General features: G+C 32.2%; 3 protein-coding genes and 2 non-coding genes across 6 annotated transcripts; 2 read left to right on the top strand and 3 right to left on the bottom strand.

The window, feature by feature from the left end:
- Nucleotides 1-408: 408 nt before the first annotated feature.
- Nucleotides 409-825, bottom strand: LOC108341377 (probable inactive linolenate hydroperoxide lyase). Its single transcript, XM_017579064.1, has one exon. It carries the CDS (start codon nt 823-825, stop codon nt 409-411), a length of 417 nt encoding a protein of 138 aa, XP_017434553.1.
- A 509-nt stretch (nt 826-1,334) lies between these two features.
- On the bottom strand, nt 1,335-4,104 carry LOC108341879 (probable diphthine methyl ester synthase). Of its 2 annotated transcripts, XM_052871578.1 has the most exons (7): nt 3,987-4,104; nt 3,785-3,880; nt 3,566-3,690; nt 3,257-3,486; nt 2,612-2,651; nt 2,348-2,439; nt 1,335-1,772 (listed from the first exon to the last, which is right to left on the bottom strand). In XM_052871578.1, the coding sequence occupies exons 2-7, from the start codon at nt 3,842-3,844 to the stop codon at nt 1,585-1,587; spliced, it is 735 nt and encodes a 244-aa protein (XP_052727538.1). In that variant the 5' UTR covers nt 3,845-3,880; nt 3,987-4,104; the 3' UTR covers nt 1,335-1,584. The 2 variants fall into 2 exon arrangements, with proteins under 2 accessions (XP_052727538.1, XP_017435030.1); XM_017579541.2 differs by having other exon boundaries at nt 3,785-4,104.
- A 5,899-nt stretch (nt 4,105-10,003) lies between these two features.
- Nucleotides 10,004-10,067, top strand: LOC128195088 (small nucleolar RNA snoR101). The gene has a single exon (XR_008246661.1). It is a non-coding gene; the product is annotated as a small nucleolar RNA snoR101 (small nucleolar RNA).
- Nucleotides 10,068-10,570: 503 nt separating this feature from the next.
- Nucleotides 10,571-10,634, top strand: LOC128195087 (small nucleolar RNA snoR101). Its single transcript, XR_008246660.1, has one exon. It is a non-coding gene; the product is annotated as a small nucleolar RNA snoR101 (small nucleolar RNA).
- Nucleotides 10,635-17,848: 7,214 nt separating this feature from the next.
- On the bottom strand, nt 17,849-18,519 carry LOC108342300 (leucine-rich repeat extensin-like protein 6). The gene has a single exon (XM_017580059.2). It carries the CDS (start codon nt 18,350-18,352, stop codon nt 17,906-17,908), a length of 447 nt encoding a protein of 148 aa, XP_017435548.1. The 5' UTR covers nt 18,353-18,519; the 3' UTR covers nt 17,849-17,905.
- Between the last annotated feature and the right edge of the window lie 1,314 nt (nt 18,520-19,833).

Below are 19,833 nucleotides of genomic sequence, written 5' to 3'. Positions count from 1 at the left end.
TGGCTTATGTGGAATTTGCCAATAAGCAATTATATTATTGCCTTTTTTTGTCAAAAATAAATTTACATAACATGGACATAAGTCTATCGAGAGAGATAAGAATATCACCAATCATTTTATCAAAGTTGCCAAAAAATAATGTTGAGCTTCAGGGGAATTTGGGGGAATATCTCAAATCAATATATCAAGCACTATGCACTTTATGTCACGTGTCCATGCAAACCTTAGTTTTAACGAGCTTCGTCATACTTTTACTTCAGATTAAAAGATAAAAAGATATATGACAGTGGTATGAAAGAGTAGCATAATCTTGCATTTAAACTCTTGGATAAAAAGATATCATTATCAGCACGTGTGTGCATAGATTAAGTAGAATCTCCAAGTGGAAATAAAAATTTAGCCTTGAGTTCACTTAGACTTTTGAAGGGCAGTGATGGAACTGCTATCGCCGGTGATGGAATCATACCTGCGAAACAGGTGAGCCACAAGCAAGGCCGCAGTGAGGGCGACAACGTCCTTGCCGGCGCATTGTTTATTGGACAGAGTGGGTGACCCACTTTGAGGCCCATTGGACCAATACAAATAGTCCAGCAACTGGGCCCCTTTTTCCTTCGTGAACCGGTCCGGCTTAAAGAGGTCCGGTTCGTCGAAGATGAGAGAGTCTCTCATTACGAGCTTCTGGAAGCCGCATAGCAACTCCCCCTTCTTCACGTCGTAAACGGAGTCGTGAGAAGTCAAACGGAAGTCCTTCCGAGCGCGACCGAACTGCAGCGGAACCGGAGGGTTCATACGCAGCGTTTCGTAGATAATGAATACACTCACCATACCAAGTAGGCCAAATTTTTAATACAAAATTTGTTTTAAATGCCACGTCAGATAATGAATACACTCACCATACCACGTAAGCCAAATTTAAACGGCCATTTGTTAAATTTGACGGCAGACCCCTTATTGCTGCAATTTTACACAAAAAAAGACCCCATTGAGACGCCGAAAAAAAAAAAAACCTATTTGAGATTCACGCCAAAAATAGGGACCTACCAAGACATTAAACCTTATATTTATCAGAATGAGTTAATTCATTCATTGTTCAAATCCTTGCTACTACCAGGTAATACACTTTATTTAGCATAATTTTGTTCACAAAAGAAACAACTTTATAATGGTGTCCTAGTCGTTATAGGTCGAATTTAAGAAACAAAATAAATAATAGAAAAATTCATAACACGAGTTGTTATAGAAACAAAAAAAAAACATCAACAGCGAACTAGGTTAAGCAGAACATCATAAACCAAATTATTTAATAAACTAAGCAAAGACTAGAACACAGGATCTGATAGAAAGCAAAATAACATAGGTGCCAATTTCAATTGGATATATAGTTACAACTGAGAAAATAATCACTTTTGGGGGGCTGAATACATTTCAAGACCCATAACTCTCCATCCACCAATGAATTTTAGTTAAGTTTTAGCCCTGATTAGAAACAAAATTGTTTTACATAAAGAGCAAAAATAAAGGGCCCCTACAAAAAACCAGCAAGTCCCTTATGCTAAATTAAATTGGTCCTGCTGTCTTAAGTATCTATGTTCTGCATCTGTAAAAATCCAGCATTTCTTCCTCCACAGGATGGGTATTGCCTGCTATGACAAGGCAATGTAAAGGTGCTCCAAAATCAATTAACTGCAACTGCTTCATTGTTCCAGCTACTATTATCTGATCTTCACTACCAAGCCGTGCAAGCCCAACACACTCGGTATCCTCAGTATAGGCTACAAGGCAAACAGGGGAAGGCCACTATAAACTAGATGCATATATTTCTTGTGACAAATATATATAAAGTATAAGCGCTTACCACAGTGAAGATTGGATCCTGATGAGAAAATACTAGGGCATACATTTAAGAACCACAAATAAAGACATGGGGCAGAGAAACAAGGACCATAATTACATAAGTGACTGATCTTTAACAACACCTCAAATATCTTTGAAAACAAAGCAATTTGACATGTAAAAAATCTAGAACTGGTGATCATAATATACAGTCAACAGACAAATTAGGATACAGCCAATGATTTGGTAAAAGCAAGGAATTGATAAATTCTCCAGATAAGAAATGTACTATTTCACCTTAACAAATACGCAGCCAAGAGAGCAGATTACAAAAGCATGGAAACTTATGAATGTCTGTGGGAATGGGAATGGATTCAAACATTCAAGAAGTAATAAGGTATCCAGCCCAAATTTCAAAGGTCTAAAAACATTTGAAATTAATGCAATCAAGAAGCAAACAATTTACAGTTGAAATTTATCAAAACTACTGTGGTGTTAATGCTTAGGAACTCACCAGATTCTTTACGATCTTGCATAATCTCCAAAAGCTGCTCAATGGCTGTGTTTATCGTCATATATCTGGGTGGTTCATAAGCTTTTTTTCCTCTGAAATGACCACAATAAAAAGGATACATGAAACATACAAAGAAAAGCCTCAAACTAAACAATTCAATGAATGTCATGATACTACCAGAACATTACAATGACTGACAGAACTTCAGCAACACCTACACGAGAAACAGGAGAAAGAAAAAAAAATACTATTTTGAAAATCAACCTGCACAAAGATTCTAGTGTGGGCTCCTTCACGCGAATATCTGTAACCATACCAAATTGGAAATTATATTAGCTCTCTCAATAAGCAAAAAGGAAGAACCTTTAGCACACTAGTCAAAGAAGAAAGTTTTCCTCTAATGTCCTTAACTTCAGATGGTACAATCTTTTGAACATGTTATTGAATAAAATAACAAACTCTTATGCTAACTATCTTTTAGTTATTTACGCCACACTCTAGGCTTTAACATTACATTCCAAGAAGCAGAAGATAACAAGTTCAATAAAAAGGTTTTGAGTTCACTAATCAGCAATGAAGGAAAAAGCACACACAACATAAATCACACTGTTTCATATAGTACCTACTGAATCAGACTATAATGCATTACAAGTACAAGAGAGACATCAGGTTCATTATATCTACAGAACAATTGCCTTCACCGAAAAATTAATACAAGAAAACATAAATAAAACAAATTAAGTTTCTACATAAACTAAAATTAGCTCACACATATATTAAAAATTAACTTATTAGGAAGCTAGCAGGAGCAAGTTTCAAACTTAGTTTAATTTTTCTTATTTTCTTCTCTCACAAGCTACAAAGAAGATTATCCAAGCAAATTTTAAAGAACAGATAACAGATAGTAACCTAACAAGCAAAGAGTGTGCAGTCCCATGAGTCGGTTTCTCTGAATCTTTTCATAGAAGCTATCAGGTCTCCATGTCTCAGTAAAGAAAGGTATAGAAACAGTCTCCCCATATCGGTAAAGCTGCAGACCACAAATTCCAATAGCATTCATCACAGATGCATTGTGCACTATTTTGACATCAATTCCCATATTCTTGGCTCGAACAACAAGATCACTGTGAGTGGTAGCCCTGGGAAAAACAACAATAAATAAACCGTGAATAATTTGATGGAAGAAAATGTTGCACTGAGAAGAAAGCAATAGCATACCCAAAAGGGTCCCCAACGACGAGAAAAGCAACGTGGTCATGGTGAGCTTGGGCAAGAATTTCATGGGCCTTTTCTTCTACCATTTCTCTGTCGGCAAGAATAATGGGTTTACCGTATAATTTTTCCTAAGAAGATGAAAAGAGTGAAAATTGAAGTGAAAATTGAAGAAGAGGGAAAGAGTAATGGGAAAGGAAAGGAATGAGAGATAAAAGACGGTACCAAGTTGGAGATGCCATTGGTGGAGAGACCAAAGGAGAGGAGGGAAGTGTAAGCTTCCATATAAACCTTGTGGCACTTTTTCACAGCTTCCAACCCCTTCAAAGTGATATCTTGTTCATCACCCAATCCCAAACCAATTATGTATAACATTTTTGTTCTCCAAGCTTTGATTTTGCTCTTGAAATCAGAAAAAACCACTTACTTCACAACGAGAGATGAGTCTGAGAGAAAGAAAAGAGCGCGGTCGTGTTGCAGGGGTCACTCCTAGGTTTTCTCACTCCAAGGGGAAGAGGGAAACTGCAGTCTCTTTAATTCTTACACTTTCTATTAACAAAAAACAAAGTCTTAAAAAATACCTAATTCAGATATGTATGTTTTTGAAATGGATCAAAATAATTAAGTTATTTCGAAAATTAATTATATATACAATATGCATAACATTTTTACTGAAAAAAAATTGTTTCTTAAAATTAATTTAAATAAGCTTCATTAAAATATATAAATGGTTTAGTCTGAATTCTGTTTAAGTGTTAATTTTCTTTTAGTATTAGAAAAATTAACTTTATAAAATAAATTAATAACACTAACACATGTATTTTAATTTTTTTAAAGTATTAAAATCTTATTTAATTTAGGTTATAATTACTGTAATAAAATATTCCTAAAACATATTTGATTTTCTATTAATTAATATTATATTTTACATTTTCCAAAATTAAAATGTTAAATGTACAACTTAATTCTTTTGTATATTTTAATTATAACTATAACAAACTTAATTAAACTAATTTTATACTAGACTAGTTCAATTTTACTAGAAAAAAAGTCTCTTTACTATTTATAACATTTCCTCGTAGTCTTTTCACCTGTAAGTTTAGTTGTTTGTGTCTAGATTTTTCTGACATATACTTGTCCTGTATTCTTTCTAGGTTGTTTTGCTTCGTAATTTGAAAAACTAAGGGCGAATTTAAGGCCTTGTTCACTTGAAGGGATTTGGAGGAGAGTAATTGAAGGGATTTGAGAGGATTTGAAGATAAATTTTTTTGTTGTTTATTTGAGTGAATTTGGAGATAAATTAGAGTATATTTGGAAGTAAAATTTGTGAAAAATAGTGTAGGATTTTATTGACGTGACAGATTAAAAAAATTTACTTCCAAATCCACCCTCATTTACCTCTAAATTCACTCAAATAAACAACAAAAAAATTTATCTTCAGATCCTCTCAAATTCCTTCAATTACTCTCCCCCAAATCCTTTCAAGTGAACAAGGCCTAAAGCAAATGATGTTTTCACAACTTACCTTGATGCTTTCTCTTTGCACTTGATTATGAACCTTTTAGGATGACACAAAAATGTTTTATAACGAAGGGCTATTAGAAAGTAATCTTTAGTCTGAGAGAAAAAAAAGATCTAGCAGAGAAATGAAACGGAGAATTAAGAGGAAGAAAAATTATTCTTGATATTCATGTAAGAGTTCAATGAATACTCGATATACAGGAAACAAGAAGATATGGACTATATATAACAAGAGGAAGAACAATTCGTCCAAGAGGAAGAGCTCTTGGAGAACATGTATGATTAGCCATTAAAGCATTATATTCAACTTGCATGGCTTGGCTCCAAGAGGAAAAGGCTTTCTTGAAAGTAGATCACTAGTATAGAATTGGCCTTTAACATCATCCAGTAGACGTTGAACCACAAAATAACCAACGTAAGTTATTGACCGGTGGCATATTCGTAAATAAGTTGGACACATAAACTTCTGTTAGGAGGGGCACCGACGTCTATAATATTATAGACGTCGGTGCCCCTCCTAACAAACGTCTATGTGTCTAACAGGTAGATGAAAAGTTCTTTTTTTTCGCCATATAGATGGTCGATCCCGCTACCCCGGTCTATATATAATTATAGACGTCGGTGCCCCTCCTAACAGACGTGTATATGTCTGACAGGTAGATGAAAAGTTCTTTTTATCCGCCATATAGACGTCTGATCCCGCCATCCGACGTCTAAATGGCCTGACAGGGTAGGTGAAAAGTTGTTTTGGACGTCATATTAGTGAGGGCTTCGACGTCTAGGCGAGAATAGACGTTGGTGCCCTCTGTGTCCGACGTCTTGTTTGCTGTTAAATCAGAAATCGAACCCGCGGTTACGCGCACTTCATCGTCTTCCTTCTCACCTTTTCTCTCCACGGCATTGCATTTCCGGGTGTGTTTTTGTCTCTTTTGAACCATTTAAAACTTACTTTTACTCCGATTAAAATGAGTTTTCGTTGTGTTTTGATGTAGTTTTTATTGTGTCTTTGGGTAACGTAGTAACACATTCTCCCTTTGCTAGTTTCCTAGTAAGAAAAGCTTGCGTCTTTTGGATGTCTTATAGCGTTTCAACCCAAAACCAAACCTGGGTCCTTGCCTAGTTCTCATGTCACCGTATTCGTTTTCATTGCCGGTTGGAATGGAACTAGGCAATGACCCAGATTCGGTTTTTGGTTGAAATTCCATAAGAGGTCCAAAAGACGCAACCTTTTCTATGACGAAACTAGCAAAGGAAGAAGGTGCTACTACGCTACCCAAAGACACGAGCTGTAGTAGACGTCAGTTAATGCCATGTCCGATGTCTAAGGGCACTATAGACTTCGGTTAATAACGTCACCCATAAAGACATCAGATCGGGATCAGACGTTAAAAGCCCAAAATAACAGACGTTTAAAGCCCTTTATGCACTAGTGGATGTTCTACAACAATGAGAAGTAAAGTAGGAAAGCTACTTGGTTTAACAATACCAAATTTAGACACAATAGGAGCATTAACTACAGACGATTCTTGAGTAGCATGCTGAGTGGGAGAGTCAACAATGGAGGGAATTATTCCAAGAGGAAAAATCTGGAAGGGTGAATATGACAACAAAGGAGTTTGAATTTGAGTGATAGAAGGAAAAGTGTTTTGATCAAAGATAACATCCTTAGAAATAAAGATCTTGCCATTTGAACTATGACATGAGAAATAACCTAAGAATGTAGAGGCAATAGAATGAAATTGTAATTTATTGGTATTATAGGGATGAGTATGGCGATAAGATGCATAACCAAATATTTTGAAGAAATTGTAGTTAATATCTTTGTGAAAGAGAATGATATATGGTATATAATGAGGGACAACAGAAGAAGGAAGTTTGTTAATAATGTAAATAGTGGTGTGAAAGGCATGATCTCATAAGGACATAAAAAGAGAAGCTTGAGAAAGAAGGGTAAGACTCATTTCAACAATATGACAATGTTGACTTTCAAATACATCATTTCGATGGTAAGTGTGAGGATAAAGTAGATGATATAAATGCCAAAAGAGATAAGATATTGAGTAAAAAATCTAAATATTCACCCATTTCCACCCAATATGCTTCTACTTCTTTAGTTTCCTAATTTAATTGAAGTTCGGTAGAGGCTTAAACTGTTTAAATATATGTAAGGTCTCATATTTGTATTTTAGAAAATAAATCTAAGTGTGTGTGTATATATATATATATATATATATGCATCAATAAAGGAAACAATAATTGTTGTCCATAGAAGATTGAATATGTGAAGGTCCTAATGTGTGAGATGTTAGTAATAACATCAAGGGTTAGAAATTAAGGATCGAGGGTTGATGATCGAGGATGAATGATCGATGATTGGGGAACGAATAATCAGATTTGATTGATTTGTTATGTATAGAGGATTAAGAGTTATATTGTTATTACTTTTATGTATGGGGTGTTTGATTATTGTTAATATAATTAGTATATATGTATCTTGTTTTTATGATTATTTTATCGGTAATTTATCTCATACGTGTGTGTTTGTGAAAATGAAATTATTGGCAATGATCATATAATATATTATACGTGAGCAGATGATATTGTAGATGTTTCATAAGCATGATAAACATGAGAGGTGACGAGGGAATGATTTGAGTTTTTTTAAAAGTTATTTTGATATAGACTTTTGAGACAATGTAATTTGAAGTTATCTCTATTCCTTCGTTATTTTCATTATTTGTGAATAATGTAATTGAACAAGGCTTTTGAAATAATGCAAATTGATTTGTTTTCGCAATAAGTATTGATGAATTTTGAATATATGTTTCTACGCTATAAGAAAATTTTAAAATATACAGTTTTTGCAATAACCCATGACACCCCGAATATGGGGCATTACATTTTGGTACCAGAGCCTTGTCTTTGGAAAAAAAAAACTTTGAGGCTTTTGGGGAGTACACTTGTCTAGCTTTCGTTGTGTGATTGTAATGCATGTGTATGTGTATGACTATGTGGATTGCATTCGTATGTGTATGAATGTGTGGATTGTTATTGAGTCTTTTGTGAAGAAGTTTAATGTCTCTATTTGTATATGGTTTGGTAATCTATGTGTAAATTGTTCTAGAATTGATTTAGTTTTTATTGTGGATCTTTGTAGCTTGTTGTTTGCATGATCAAAATATATATTAAGTCTTTCTTATTATTTATAGTTGTGAATAGATTGTGGCTTTTGTTTTGTATGTTTTAGAATACATTAAGTTTGTTGTGATGTTCTTTTGATCTGTTTGGTAATTGTTATGAAAATTTATGTAATTTTTGGAGAAGTATATGGAATTCTGCCTAGTGTATGTGTGACACCCGGGCACGGAGACGAGGGCGGGGAGTGACGCCGGTGCAAGAAGCATGGTGCAGGGGGCACAGACAAGGAGCGGCTCCTGGCAGCTTCGGGTGGAAGGGGTACATGGACGAATCGAGCATACACCGGAATGAGAGGGATTTGGAGACTGTATAGGTATGAGACTATACAGTTGAAGGATAGCTTAAAGGAATTGATTTGACTACTCATATCTGCGAGTGAGTTGCCGGGACGTTACAGTATGCTTCCATATGAGTGCAATTTTCGAGAATGAAAATTCTTGAGAAGGATGAATTAAGATATGGGAAAAATAAGGGTCTTAGAAATATAGTATTGAGACTTTGGTCTTTTTGTTTGGTAATTAGCGTTCTTGAGTATACATCTTAGACATAATTATTATATTTGGTAATTACCAAAATTAATTTTCTTAATTGATTTTGTAAAATAATTTAACTCTTAATCCATACAAGAGATAACAAGAGATCATATTAAATATACTTAGTACTATATATATTATATATTATATGTCAAATGTTAGTTATTTATTAACGAAGATAATTAAACTCACAATTTTTTATTCACCATCTCTTCAAATCCATCAAACAAATATTATAGCTTTCAAGTGTTAGAACCCAAAATCTCTCTTATCTTCTTTTCTAAATCCATCAAATCAATCTTATAATTTGTAAGTATTAATATATATAAAGATCAATTAGAGATTAATATTAAATTTGGACACATAAAATATTTATTAAAAAAACTCTACACCTTCAACACTTTATTTTGATATAAGATTATTTTGATAAAGGCCGATGATGTGTGGTTTTTTCTTGTTTGAGGGAAATAGTGGAGAAAATATTTTAATTTTGTTTCAAACCAAATTAATTCTCTCTATTTCTATGATATTCTTTTTTTCCTTTTGACAACCAATACAATATCACTCTACTCCATAGCTCTATGGAAAATGACTGTCAAATGATATATATATTCCCTTTCTTCACCCGTCCAGCCCCTAGCTTGAGTTTACCCTAACTTTTGCCCAACCCTGCACCTCCCGCAATATCTAATCCTTTGATTCTTTCCCTTGACCTACAAATCCCAGCTATATATACAGCCATTGAATTCTCCATCTCCTTAATTCTACTCCCAATCGAAAACCATAATTTTGTTCTGCAATAAACCCTTTTCGTATCAAACGTTTGCAATCCCATAAGAGATTCAATAAATTGATGTAGTTTACTGATGTCTCCTTTCTACTGTCGCGACTAAGTTAGAGTTGCGATTTACGTTGCGAATGTTTTGCATTGTACATGTTATGTGCGTGTTTAGTCGTTCTCTAATTTCCCTCTTTGTTGTTAAATTGATAACTGATAAGTTAGTCAGATCTGTTAAATTTTATTATGATGGCAGTCTCTTTTGCTTGTTATAACATTGCGTTTTAGTTTTTGCACTAGCAAGTTTAATTGTTTGTCTGTAGATTTTCTCGTGGTCGTTTGAGCTTAAATGCCCGCTATAATATTTTTGCAATGCCTTGCTGAAATACCAGCGCAAAGTTAATGCTTATGATGGTTTTACACTTGATCTCTGAACTTCAGGTAAGTTCCTGTGTTGACAAGTTTATTCACTGAAGCTTTCTCTTTGCATTTGATTATGAACCTTCTAGGAAGCCAGGAAATTTTTTATAATGAGGATTGCGGACGTTCTAATTTTTAATGAAACATAATTTTGTTTTGTAGCAAACCCATTTTGTATCAAATATTTGCAATCCCTTAAGAGAAGCAATAAATTGATGTATTTTAGTGACGTTTCCTTTCTATTGTTGTTGTGACTACATTAGGATCGTGTTCTTTTACATTGTGAGTTTTTTACATTATGTGCCTGTGTTTGCTTGTTATCTAATTTCCCTCTTTATTGTTGCATAGATATCTGATAAGTTAATTACACCTGTTAGATTTTATTATTACGACAGTTCTTTTGCTTGTTAGAACATTGCGTTTTGATTTTTTTACTAGCAAATTTAATTGTTTGTGTCTAGATTTTGTCGTGCTCGTTTGGACTTAAATATGTGCTATACTATTCCTGCAATGTCTTGCTTCATAAACTGAAATGCAATTGCTAAGTTAATGCATATGATGGTTTTACACTTGATCTCTGAACTTCAGGTAAGTTCATCTGTTGACAAGTTTATTCGCTGATGCATTCTCATTGTACTTGATATTGAACTTGCTAGTAAGGCTAAAACATGTTTATAATGAGGATTTAGGACATTCGAATTTTGAAAGATGTTATCTTATATCAAGTTTTGCATTTCTTTTATCAAAATTTATAACTCTGTATTTGAATCTAAACCTTAAATTCCTTACTCTTGAAAAGTAAAAATAGGCACCTCACATTTTCTAACTTCATTGTTATAATTTAATATATTTTGTCTAAGGAATTTGCCAAAACTCAGAAAATCACATAATCTAAGAAATACATTGGTCTAGTACATGAGTAAGCAAGAAACTCATAGAAGAGAGAGTACATGATCCAGTGATATATAATTTGAAACTTATGAACAAGTAATGCTTTGTGTTTGATGGTGTTTATTCTCTCTATCACTGTGTAAATGACCTGGTTGTCTTCCCCAAGGACTAGCCTTTGTTCCCATTTTCATTCTATTAGGCATTATTTGGAATAGAAGATAACATTTTGATATTTATGGAAATCTAATTGTTTTAGTTAAATTTCTTTCCTTTCCAAAATATATTGTTCGAAAAAAGTAATTTGACTTTCTTTAATTTCAATTTTTTTAACTAGAAGAACTAATTTAATTTTCACCGAATGTACAAGTTTTCATCTTTTAAGAACTTGTTTCAATAATGTGCTTTTAATATAAGCTTTATCAAACATAAGCCTTAGCTAAATCTCAAGTAGTATGGTTTTTTTTGTTACTTTAAGTAAGCATGTTATCAGATATATCACTATTTCTCATAGATAGAAAAGAAGAAAGAAATAGGGGGTGAGGCTGTTAAGTAAGGTCAATTCTCCAGACTTTTCCTTGCTTGAGTTATGTAAGTTTCGTTATTACATATCTTTAAATTTCATTTTTGTTGGTAAGGATGCATGACACTGGTTGAGCAGGCTAAATAGATGTTCTTCCAATTTGGTTGCATTTGCTCCTAATGCAAAGTTTTTGTGCTGCTCCAGCATACTAATATTATATTTTGCCTTACATACTACTTAGCCCATAAATTAGACTTTCCTTTGGTGGGTTTACAATTTCACTGATTGTCACTAGTATATGAGTAAGCAAGAAACTCATAGAAGAGAAAGAGTACATGATCCAGTGATATACAATGTTTGACTTAAATTTATGAGTACATTCTTAAAACTTTTATCTTGTAAGTTTTACTGTCTTAATTAATGTTGAAACTCTGATCTTGCTCGGAGGAGGCATCGACTTAAAAGAAAATGCATGGAAATGTACACAACAAATTTAGGGAGTTAGAGAGTATTCACTTCAAAGATTCTCAGCAATAACAGGTTTATAAACCAGAATTGATCACTTGGGCATTATAATGCCCAATTTTAAATTCTAACCCTTTTCGTTTGATAAAAATGGCCTGTGCTCATAAGATTTTAAAAGCTGTTCCCACTCATCCTTATGCACCATTGCCGGATAACATCAGAAGTATCACCTCTCATGATTTGAACCTTAACTTCCAGCAGACTCTTGGGGAAGACATCCAACTGCCGACAGTTTAGCCAAATTTGGAGTTGGTCATGTAGGTTCTGTTTTGGTGCTTAAACTTGTCATAATTGTTTGTTGATACAACAGGCAGGAGTTCAACAATTAATTTGAACACGTTTGTTATTTGAGGGACTCTTACAATGAACAACAGCTTATAGTCATCAAATTCTCCTATATTATATTATAGATTCTCAATTACAAATCTCAATGCTATAACACGGAAAATTCTAGAAAGTGGGGATTTGAATAATCTTTTCGCAAAACAATGTTTAATTTTTTTTTCCAGGAGTTAGACAATGTGTAATAGTTATTAAACACTTAAGTTTAAATTGTATTTAGGAAAAACATTTGAAAAACAAAAGTAATAAGACCTATTTATTTTTTTACGAGCTCACTTCAAAGTGAATTACAACTAACTCAACTAGTTAGGATGAGTAATCAATTTTGGTATTAACTAGTCTAACTAACTAGAAGTTTAACTTCATTTGGTTAAACTTATAAGTATTTTAATTCATTTATAAAAGAAAATAGTAAAGTATTTTATATATTACAAGAACATAATATGTAATTCTTATAGAGAGAATTTGAAATCAATATAAAGATTTTCAGAACTTGTAAAGGGACTATTCTTTTTCTCAAAAACAATAGTTAGATGATGTAAGGTTTAGAAAATAGTAGTAAGAGAGATAATTGTTGATTTGGAGATCTTGATTATTTTTTTCTTTTTATGCAATCTTCTTTATATAGGCTTATTTGAAAAAACAATCAATTATTTTGAACTTTTAACTTTCACTTAAAGATGTATTATTTTTTATTAGGTCAGATGTTATGTTGCGTCTTATAAAGGTAATTGAGTTGTATACAGAAGAGATAGATATAAAAAATGAAGAGATCATTCTAAAAATATTTTCATGTTTCTAAATCTTCTTTTAATTTAAATGAAGAAAACATTCTTAGAATATTTTCATGTTTCTAAATGTTTTTTTAATTTTGATTCAAGTTTTTGAACAAAAGGTTGTGTAATGAAAAAATTGCATAGAAAAAGAGAACATAATACAATAGACAAAATAATATTATAACGTACATACATAAAGCGTTAGATGATCTATTAGACTCGCCTTTTTTGCCGTTAAAAGTTCAACAAACCAAGAACTACCCCTTAATGTAGGATAAGGAAAGACTCGAGATCAATTCAAAGACTTAGTTCTTGTTAAATTTGAGTAACTAACCTAGGTTAAAAATAAAAGAAAGAATGTAATTGGTGAAATGAAAATAGGACTTAGTTCTTGTTAAGTCTTAAATTTGAGTGGCTAACCTTGGTTAAAAAGAAAAGAAAGAATGTAATGGGTGAAATGAAAATTGAATGAATGAATGACTCTAGGTAATAATAAAATGCATGTTCTATCAAAACTATCAAAGCAAATTAATGCAAAATCTTAAATGCCTAATACAATATATTTTATGATACAATGCATGTATGAAATTCTATTCTATCATAACAATGATTAATACGAAGTTAGAAGGTTAAATGGAATGCAAATTTTAGATGTATGCAACTGGGAATTTTTTTATAGCTTCTAACATATCATTTTAGTGCAAAATTTTCTAATTGCAATGATGTTATATGTACTATGAAATGAATTCTACATGAATTCATGCAAGAAGGGAGGGATGAATGCAGATGTTGGTTGGTGCAATGTAGAATGGTCATAACTATCAAAGGATGTTCTTATGGTAGCAAAGAATGCAAAGAAATCAGAATTCACAATATAGGGTATTCTATTTAACATGTAACAACACTGAAATTGAAGAACTTATGCTATGCAAAGGGAAAAAGATGCTGAAAGATGAAGGAAATAATTATGAATTAGTTGGCAGTAATAAACTTGACAATTGAAACCAAAGTTAAGTGAAAACAACAAAGTTAAATGTGTTTCATTTAAAGATATTTGAATTCAAATGTTTTGTCTTAAACAATGAAAAAGAGAATTTAGGAAAATTTGACTCTAAAGTCGATGAGACTATATTTGTGGTGTATTCTCTTACAAGCAAAACATATAGAATTTTCAATAGAAGAACTTTAAATATTGAAGAATCTATACATGTCTTTATGAAATTGTGGACCTTGAAGAAAATCTTCTTGAGTCTAATAAGCCAAATGTAGGTAATGAAAAATATCTAAAGGAGACACTTGATGAGATGTATCTTGATGAGAATCCTCCTTCTCAACCTGAAGATCTTGCAAAAACTTAGCAATCACCAAGAGGATTATCATTGGACAACATAATAGGAGAAATCTCAAAGGAGGTAACCATTAGAAAAAATTTAACAAATATGTGTATGAATGTAGCTTTTGTTTCGTAGATAGAGTCGAAAACAAATAAAATATGTTTTTCAAGATGACAAGTGGTGCATAGCAATACAAGATGAATTGATCAATCAATTTGAAAGGAATGAAGTTTGGGAAATAATTTCTAGAGAAGAAGTACACCAAGTCATTAGAACAAAGTAAGTGTTTAGAAACAAGCTGGATGAAGATGAAAAATATAACCAAGAATAAAGTTAGGCTTGTTGAAAAATGATATATCTAAGAAAAATGCATAAACTATGATAAAACATATGTTCATGCTCCAAGGTTAGAGGTTATACGCCTACTTCTTGCTTATGCTTCAATCATGAAATTTTAATTATATCAAATGAATGTTAAGAGTGCTTTTCTAAACTTTATTAAGGAATATGTGTATGTAGAACAAACTCCTAGATTTGAAAATTATAAATTTCCTAATCACATCTATAAATTGAAGAAAACACTATATATGGATTAAAACAAACACCTAAATCTTGATATGAAAGACTTAACAATTTTTTATTGGAAAATGATTTTACTAACGGAAAAATTGATTCAATATTATTCATTAAGAGAGTAAGAGAACATATTATTCTTATTCAAGTGCACGTGCATGATATAATTTTTGGATCAATTGATAAATCTCTTTGTAAAAGATTTGCAAATATTATGTAGGGAGAGTTTGAGATACCAATGATGGAAGAATTGACATTCATTTTTAGATTACAAATTAAACAAATGGAAGGTAGAACCTTCATATCACAAATCAAATACGGTAAATAAATCTTAAAGTTTTTTGAAATGAATATAGCAAAAGAGACAATGTAATAAATATTTACTACGGTGTGGGTAGCCGCATAATTACCTAATTAATATAATATATTATATATATAATGTGTAGGGTTAAAATGGATATCACAATAAATTTTGCGGGTGCAGGGAAAAGAAATGTGAGGTGGAGGAAGAAGCTCCCGATAATCTTTCAACCATTTTGGTCTTACCTTTGTTGGGCCCATATATTACACGACCGTAACATATATTAGGGTGTTTCACCTTGCACGTCCAATATTTTTATTTACCAAATTGTCACTGTCCATTTTTTAAGTCTGATTTATTTTAATAGACTTAAATTTACAGACTTCATAAGTATATTTTGCACTAGTGCACCTTGCATGTTCAAGACTTTTATCCTACACTTCTAAATTTCATAAATACTCTCGCAATTAATAAAATTATTAAGTTGATTGTACATTAATATGAAGATGTTTATGTTTTGGATATGAAAATTTGAAAAGAAAAATATTGGATATCACATTAAATTTTGCGGGTAAATTTAATATATTATATATATAGTGTGTAGGGTTAAAATGGATATCACAGTAAATTTTGTAGGTGCATGGAAAAGAAATGTGAGGTGGAGGAAGAAGCTCCCGATAATCTTTCAACCATTTTGGTCTTACCTTTGTTGGGCCCATATATTACACGACCGTAACATATATTAGGGTGTTTCACCTTGCACGTCCAAGATTTTTATTTACTAAATTGTCACCGCCCATTTTTTAAGTGATTTATTTTAACAGACTTAAATTTATAGACTTAATAAGTATATTTCTAGTGCATCTTACACATTCAAGAGTTTTATCCTGCACTTCTAAATTTTCATAAATACTCTCGCAATTAATAAGATTGTTAAGTTAATTGTACATTAATATAAAAAAGTTTATGTCTTGGATATAAAAATACGAAAAGAAAAATATTGGATCTTGAAATTTGATTATCCTTTATCAAATGTCGAAATCTAGTAAAGAAAAAATTGAATTTTAAGATCCAATGATCCCTGCTTTGCATTTCCATATCCAAGACATACAAAGATTTTAAAAATTGTACATCGTAATTCCAAATTCGATACATGTTTTTTGATAAAGTATGTTTTTTTTAATGTTTAAGTGTATTAGATTATTTTATAAGGTAAACCTTTGTTTTTTAAAATCATTTATTATATTATTTTAAAATATAAAAGTTTGTTTATTTTAAATGAAAAAGTTTATTAGAATAATTTAAAATGTTAACTTTTTAGGTTTAATTTCCTTATAATTTAAGTTTTTATTTATTTCTTTATCATGAGAGATACCAAACACTATAAATCTATTATCATGTACATAATATATGACTGTAAACTAAAACTTTGTTAATTACACATTTAACGTAACATACTGATAAGATTCAATGGTTATTATAATAATATTTTTATTATTTATCACATTTTAAATTGAAAAAAAAAAATTAAAAAAAAATAAAACAATAATTTAACTTATTTATGAAAAACATAAAATACTATCATACAATTATACAGAAAAATTATATTTTGGACCTTTATTTTATTACATATGCTTGATGATTGGACATGCCAAATAGCTACTATGGGTAGAGCCAGTTCTCTTTCATGGAGTGTGCGTGGAAGCAATGGAAGCCAGTGAGGACGGAATTAGATAATTATAAAGATCAAATTAGTAATTAATTAATTGAATATACCATGATACAGTATAACAAGAGTCCAAACAATTAAAAGCAATACATATCAGCCAATGACGACAAGAAGTAAAGGAATTTTTCTTTTTTTAAAATTTTTTTTTATATGTAAAGACTATGCAGGTTTATAGAGACAAATAGTTAATTGAAATAATTTTTTAAAAAAAGTAGTAATGAAATTTCTTGCATACGCTTTGACAAAAGAAAAATGTGAAACACTTTATGACTTTTTCATCTTTCTCTTAAAGGAAAACCATATATAAAATTATCTTTCATTTTTTTTCACTTGCTATCTTATGCTTACTTTTATTATTCAATCCTTTTTCTATTATACTATATATAAAAAAAAAACAGTTTTTGATATACAATTAAGAACAAACAACTAAAGTATAAAACAAAAGAAAAGAGAAGAAGAAAATAAGAGCTCTACATACAACTATCCAAAGCAGGTGACATAAATATATAGCGGTGACTCTATCCTAATAATCACACCATTCAATTCAGACAAAAATGCTCAAAATTTAAACCAATTTATTTCCTGCTTAAAAAAACAGTTTAGTTAATAAATTGATAAATCGATTAATTTAATCTCCAAGCAAATATTCGGAGTTTTTATTCTTTTGTTTTCCTCTGTCTCAAGCTCCCCAGTTCGAAATTCCTCCTCTGTTTTTCTCTTCCCCTGAAGAACTACATCATGCTCATAAAACCTCACAACCGCAAACAACAGATAAAGTAACATTTTCTTAAACGCAACAAAAAAGAAAACATGGGTAACTTAACATTATATTTCTAAAAACAACAGGGGAAAAAAGAAGCATTAAATTAACAATTTAGAGTACATGAAGATTTCGATGAAAAGAGTTATACAAAGAGAAGAAGCAACGACAACAAACTAGTTATGAAAACCATCTCCTTCCGTTTCCTCCAACTGGTCGGTGCTGAGTTGTCTTTTGGCTTGTTGGGTGGATTCTTGTAGTAGAACGGAAAGTAGGGAAGAATAGGGTCAGGGGGTGGCGGGGTGGCAAAAACACCACCTCCGTCGCCGCTGTTGTCGCCCCCGCCGCCGTAAGGCGGTGTTGGGTAATAAGGGTAGGAGCCGGAAGGTGGCGGATATGTTAAGACGGGTTGAGGTGGTGCCGGTGTAACGGTGGAACCACCGCCAGCTGAAGGGGTTGTGGGAGTGACGACTCCGGTGGGTGGTGGGTAACACGGATACGGGCACGGTGGGTTGTCGGATTTTGTTGTTGTTGCAAAAGAAAGGAGTAATATTGAGAAGAAGATGAGATTGGATGATGTTGCTGAGGACATGTTTGGATGAAAAAGAAAAGAAAAGAAAAAGAAAATGGGGTTGAAGAGGGAAGAAGGAAGAAGGAACCGAGTGGGTGTGAGAGAGTGAGAGAGAGAGAGAGAGAGTGAGTAAACGAAGTTAAGGTGAGTTTGAAGAAATGTGTGTGGTGGTCTTATTGGATGGCTACAGGTGTTTTGTCACATTTCAACAATGGAAACTATGCCATAGATTGAAAGTGAAGTTATAGCCACTTGGATGTGATTATTATGATAAGAAGAAGTCAATTTGGGATTCAAACCTGTTAGAAATTTTGGTAATACAAATTAATAACACCCTTAAATGATCTTTGCTTTAGTGTTCTTTTTAGGTTTAGCTTTTCATTCTTCTTAGCATCATGATTAATTAAAGACTAAATTTTACTACTAAAGATTGTAGTTTATTTATTGAGTTCCTAATTATTACGCACACTGATGGCAATAAATAGATACCAAAAACGGTTTAGTTGGGTTGGAGTTGGTGATGTGTGGATTAGGATAAATAAACCCTTCAATTGTTTGTTCGTTAGGAAAAATAATGATTGCACATGTTATGCCTACGACGAAAAGGAAGAAATACATTCCAAAATCCATCAACTTATACGATCAAACAGACTCTGGTCTGGTTTTAACAGATAGAAACTTCCAAGTTCCAATGTTATATCAAGCATCTTCAAACTAAATGGAAATTACTTAATTTGACAGGTCACAGCTAGCTTCAACTAACGTATTATTAAGAAAAAAAGTAATATAAAGAGAATGAAAAATAGACTCTTGCTACTTATGCCTTTGGCCTTGAACAATTATGTTTCTTCGGAATTAGAAGTATAATAAATATATTGTAAGTATAATTACAAGTACAACAACATTTTGATGTGGAAAATAATAGTATTGTAGCAAATCATGGCTGGTATATATGGTGATATGATATGTCTGAGAGTGCAAAAGTTGTTGAGTAATAATGCAGAGACAGGGGCATTATGGAGAAGTATGCATCTTTTCATCAATCAACAAACGACCACAGTTTTATTTACGATGAATCAACAAAGCATCCTTAATCGTTAAGTTGAATTAATTTTGAATGATTAATATAGCTTACGAGCAGAGCATGTCGCTTTTGAAATTTTAAGCAGCAAAGGTCTTACTTTGGCAACAGCAAACATCAAATCTGGATGACATCAAATGACAGTAACTACTGATGGTGTTGATTGCTTTTGGTTGTCATGGTGTCTTCTGAATCGAAATTATGCTTATCCTCAACGAAATGGAACTTCTTTTTCACCTTTTTCAGATCATTTCTAAGATCTATCTCTGCTTTGATTTTTCTTCTGTAGCAAGAACCCAAGAACATGTTATACTTTCTTAGCTACATGAAATTCATCTGTCACTTGTAAGTTCAGTTTCTCTCCAAACCAAGAGCAAGTGATGTATCCTCTCTCTACACTTCTTATAACAAGTTGTTGTAT

This window comes from Vigna angularis, chromosome 1, assembly GCF_016808095.1.
Source record: "Vigna angularis cultivar LongXiaoDou No.4 chromosome 1, ASM1680809v1, whole genome shotgun sequence".
Lineage (NCBI taxonomy): Eukaryota > Viridiplantae > Streptophyta > Magnoliopsida > Fabales > Fabaceae > Vigna > Vigna angularis.
Note: the sequence above shows the minus strand (reverse complement) of the source record. Positions and strands in the feature narration are given on the sequence as shown.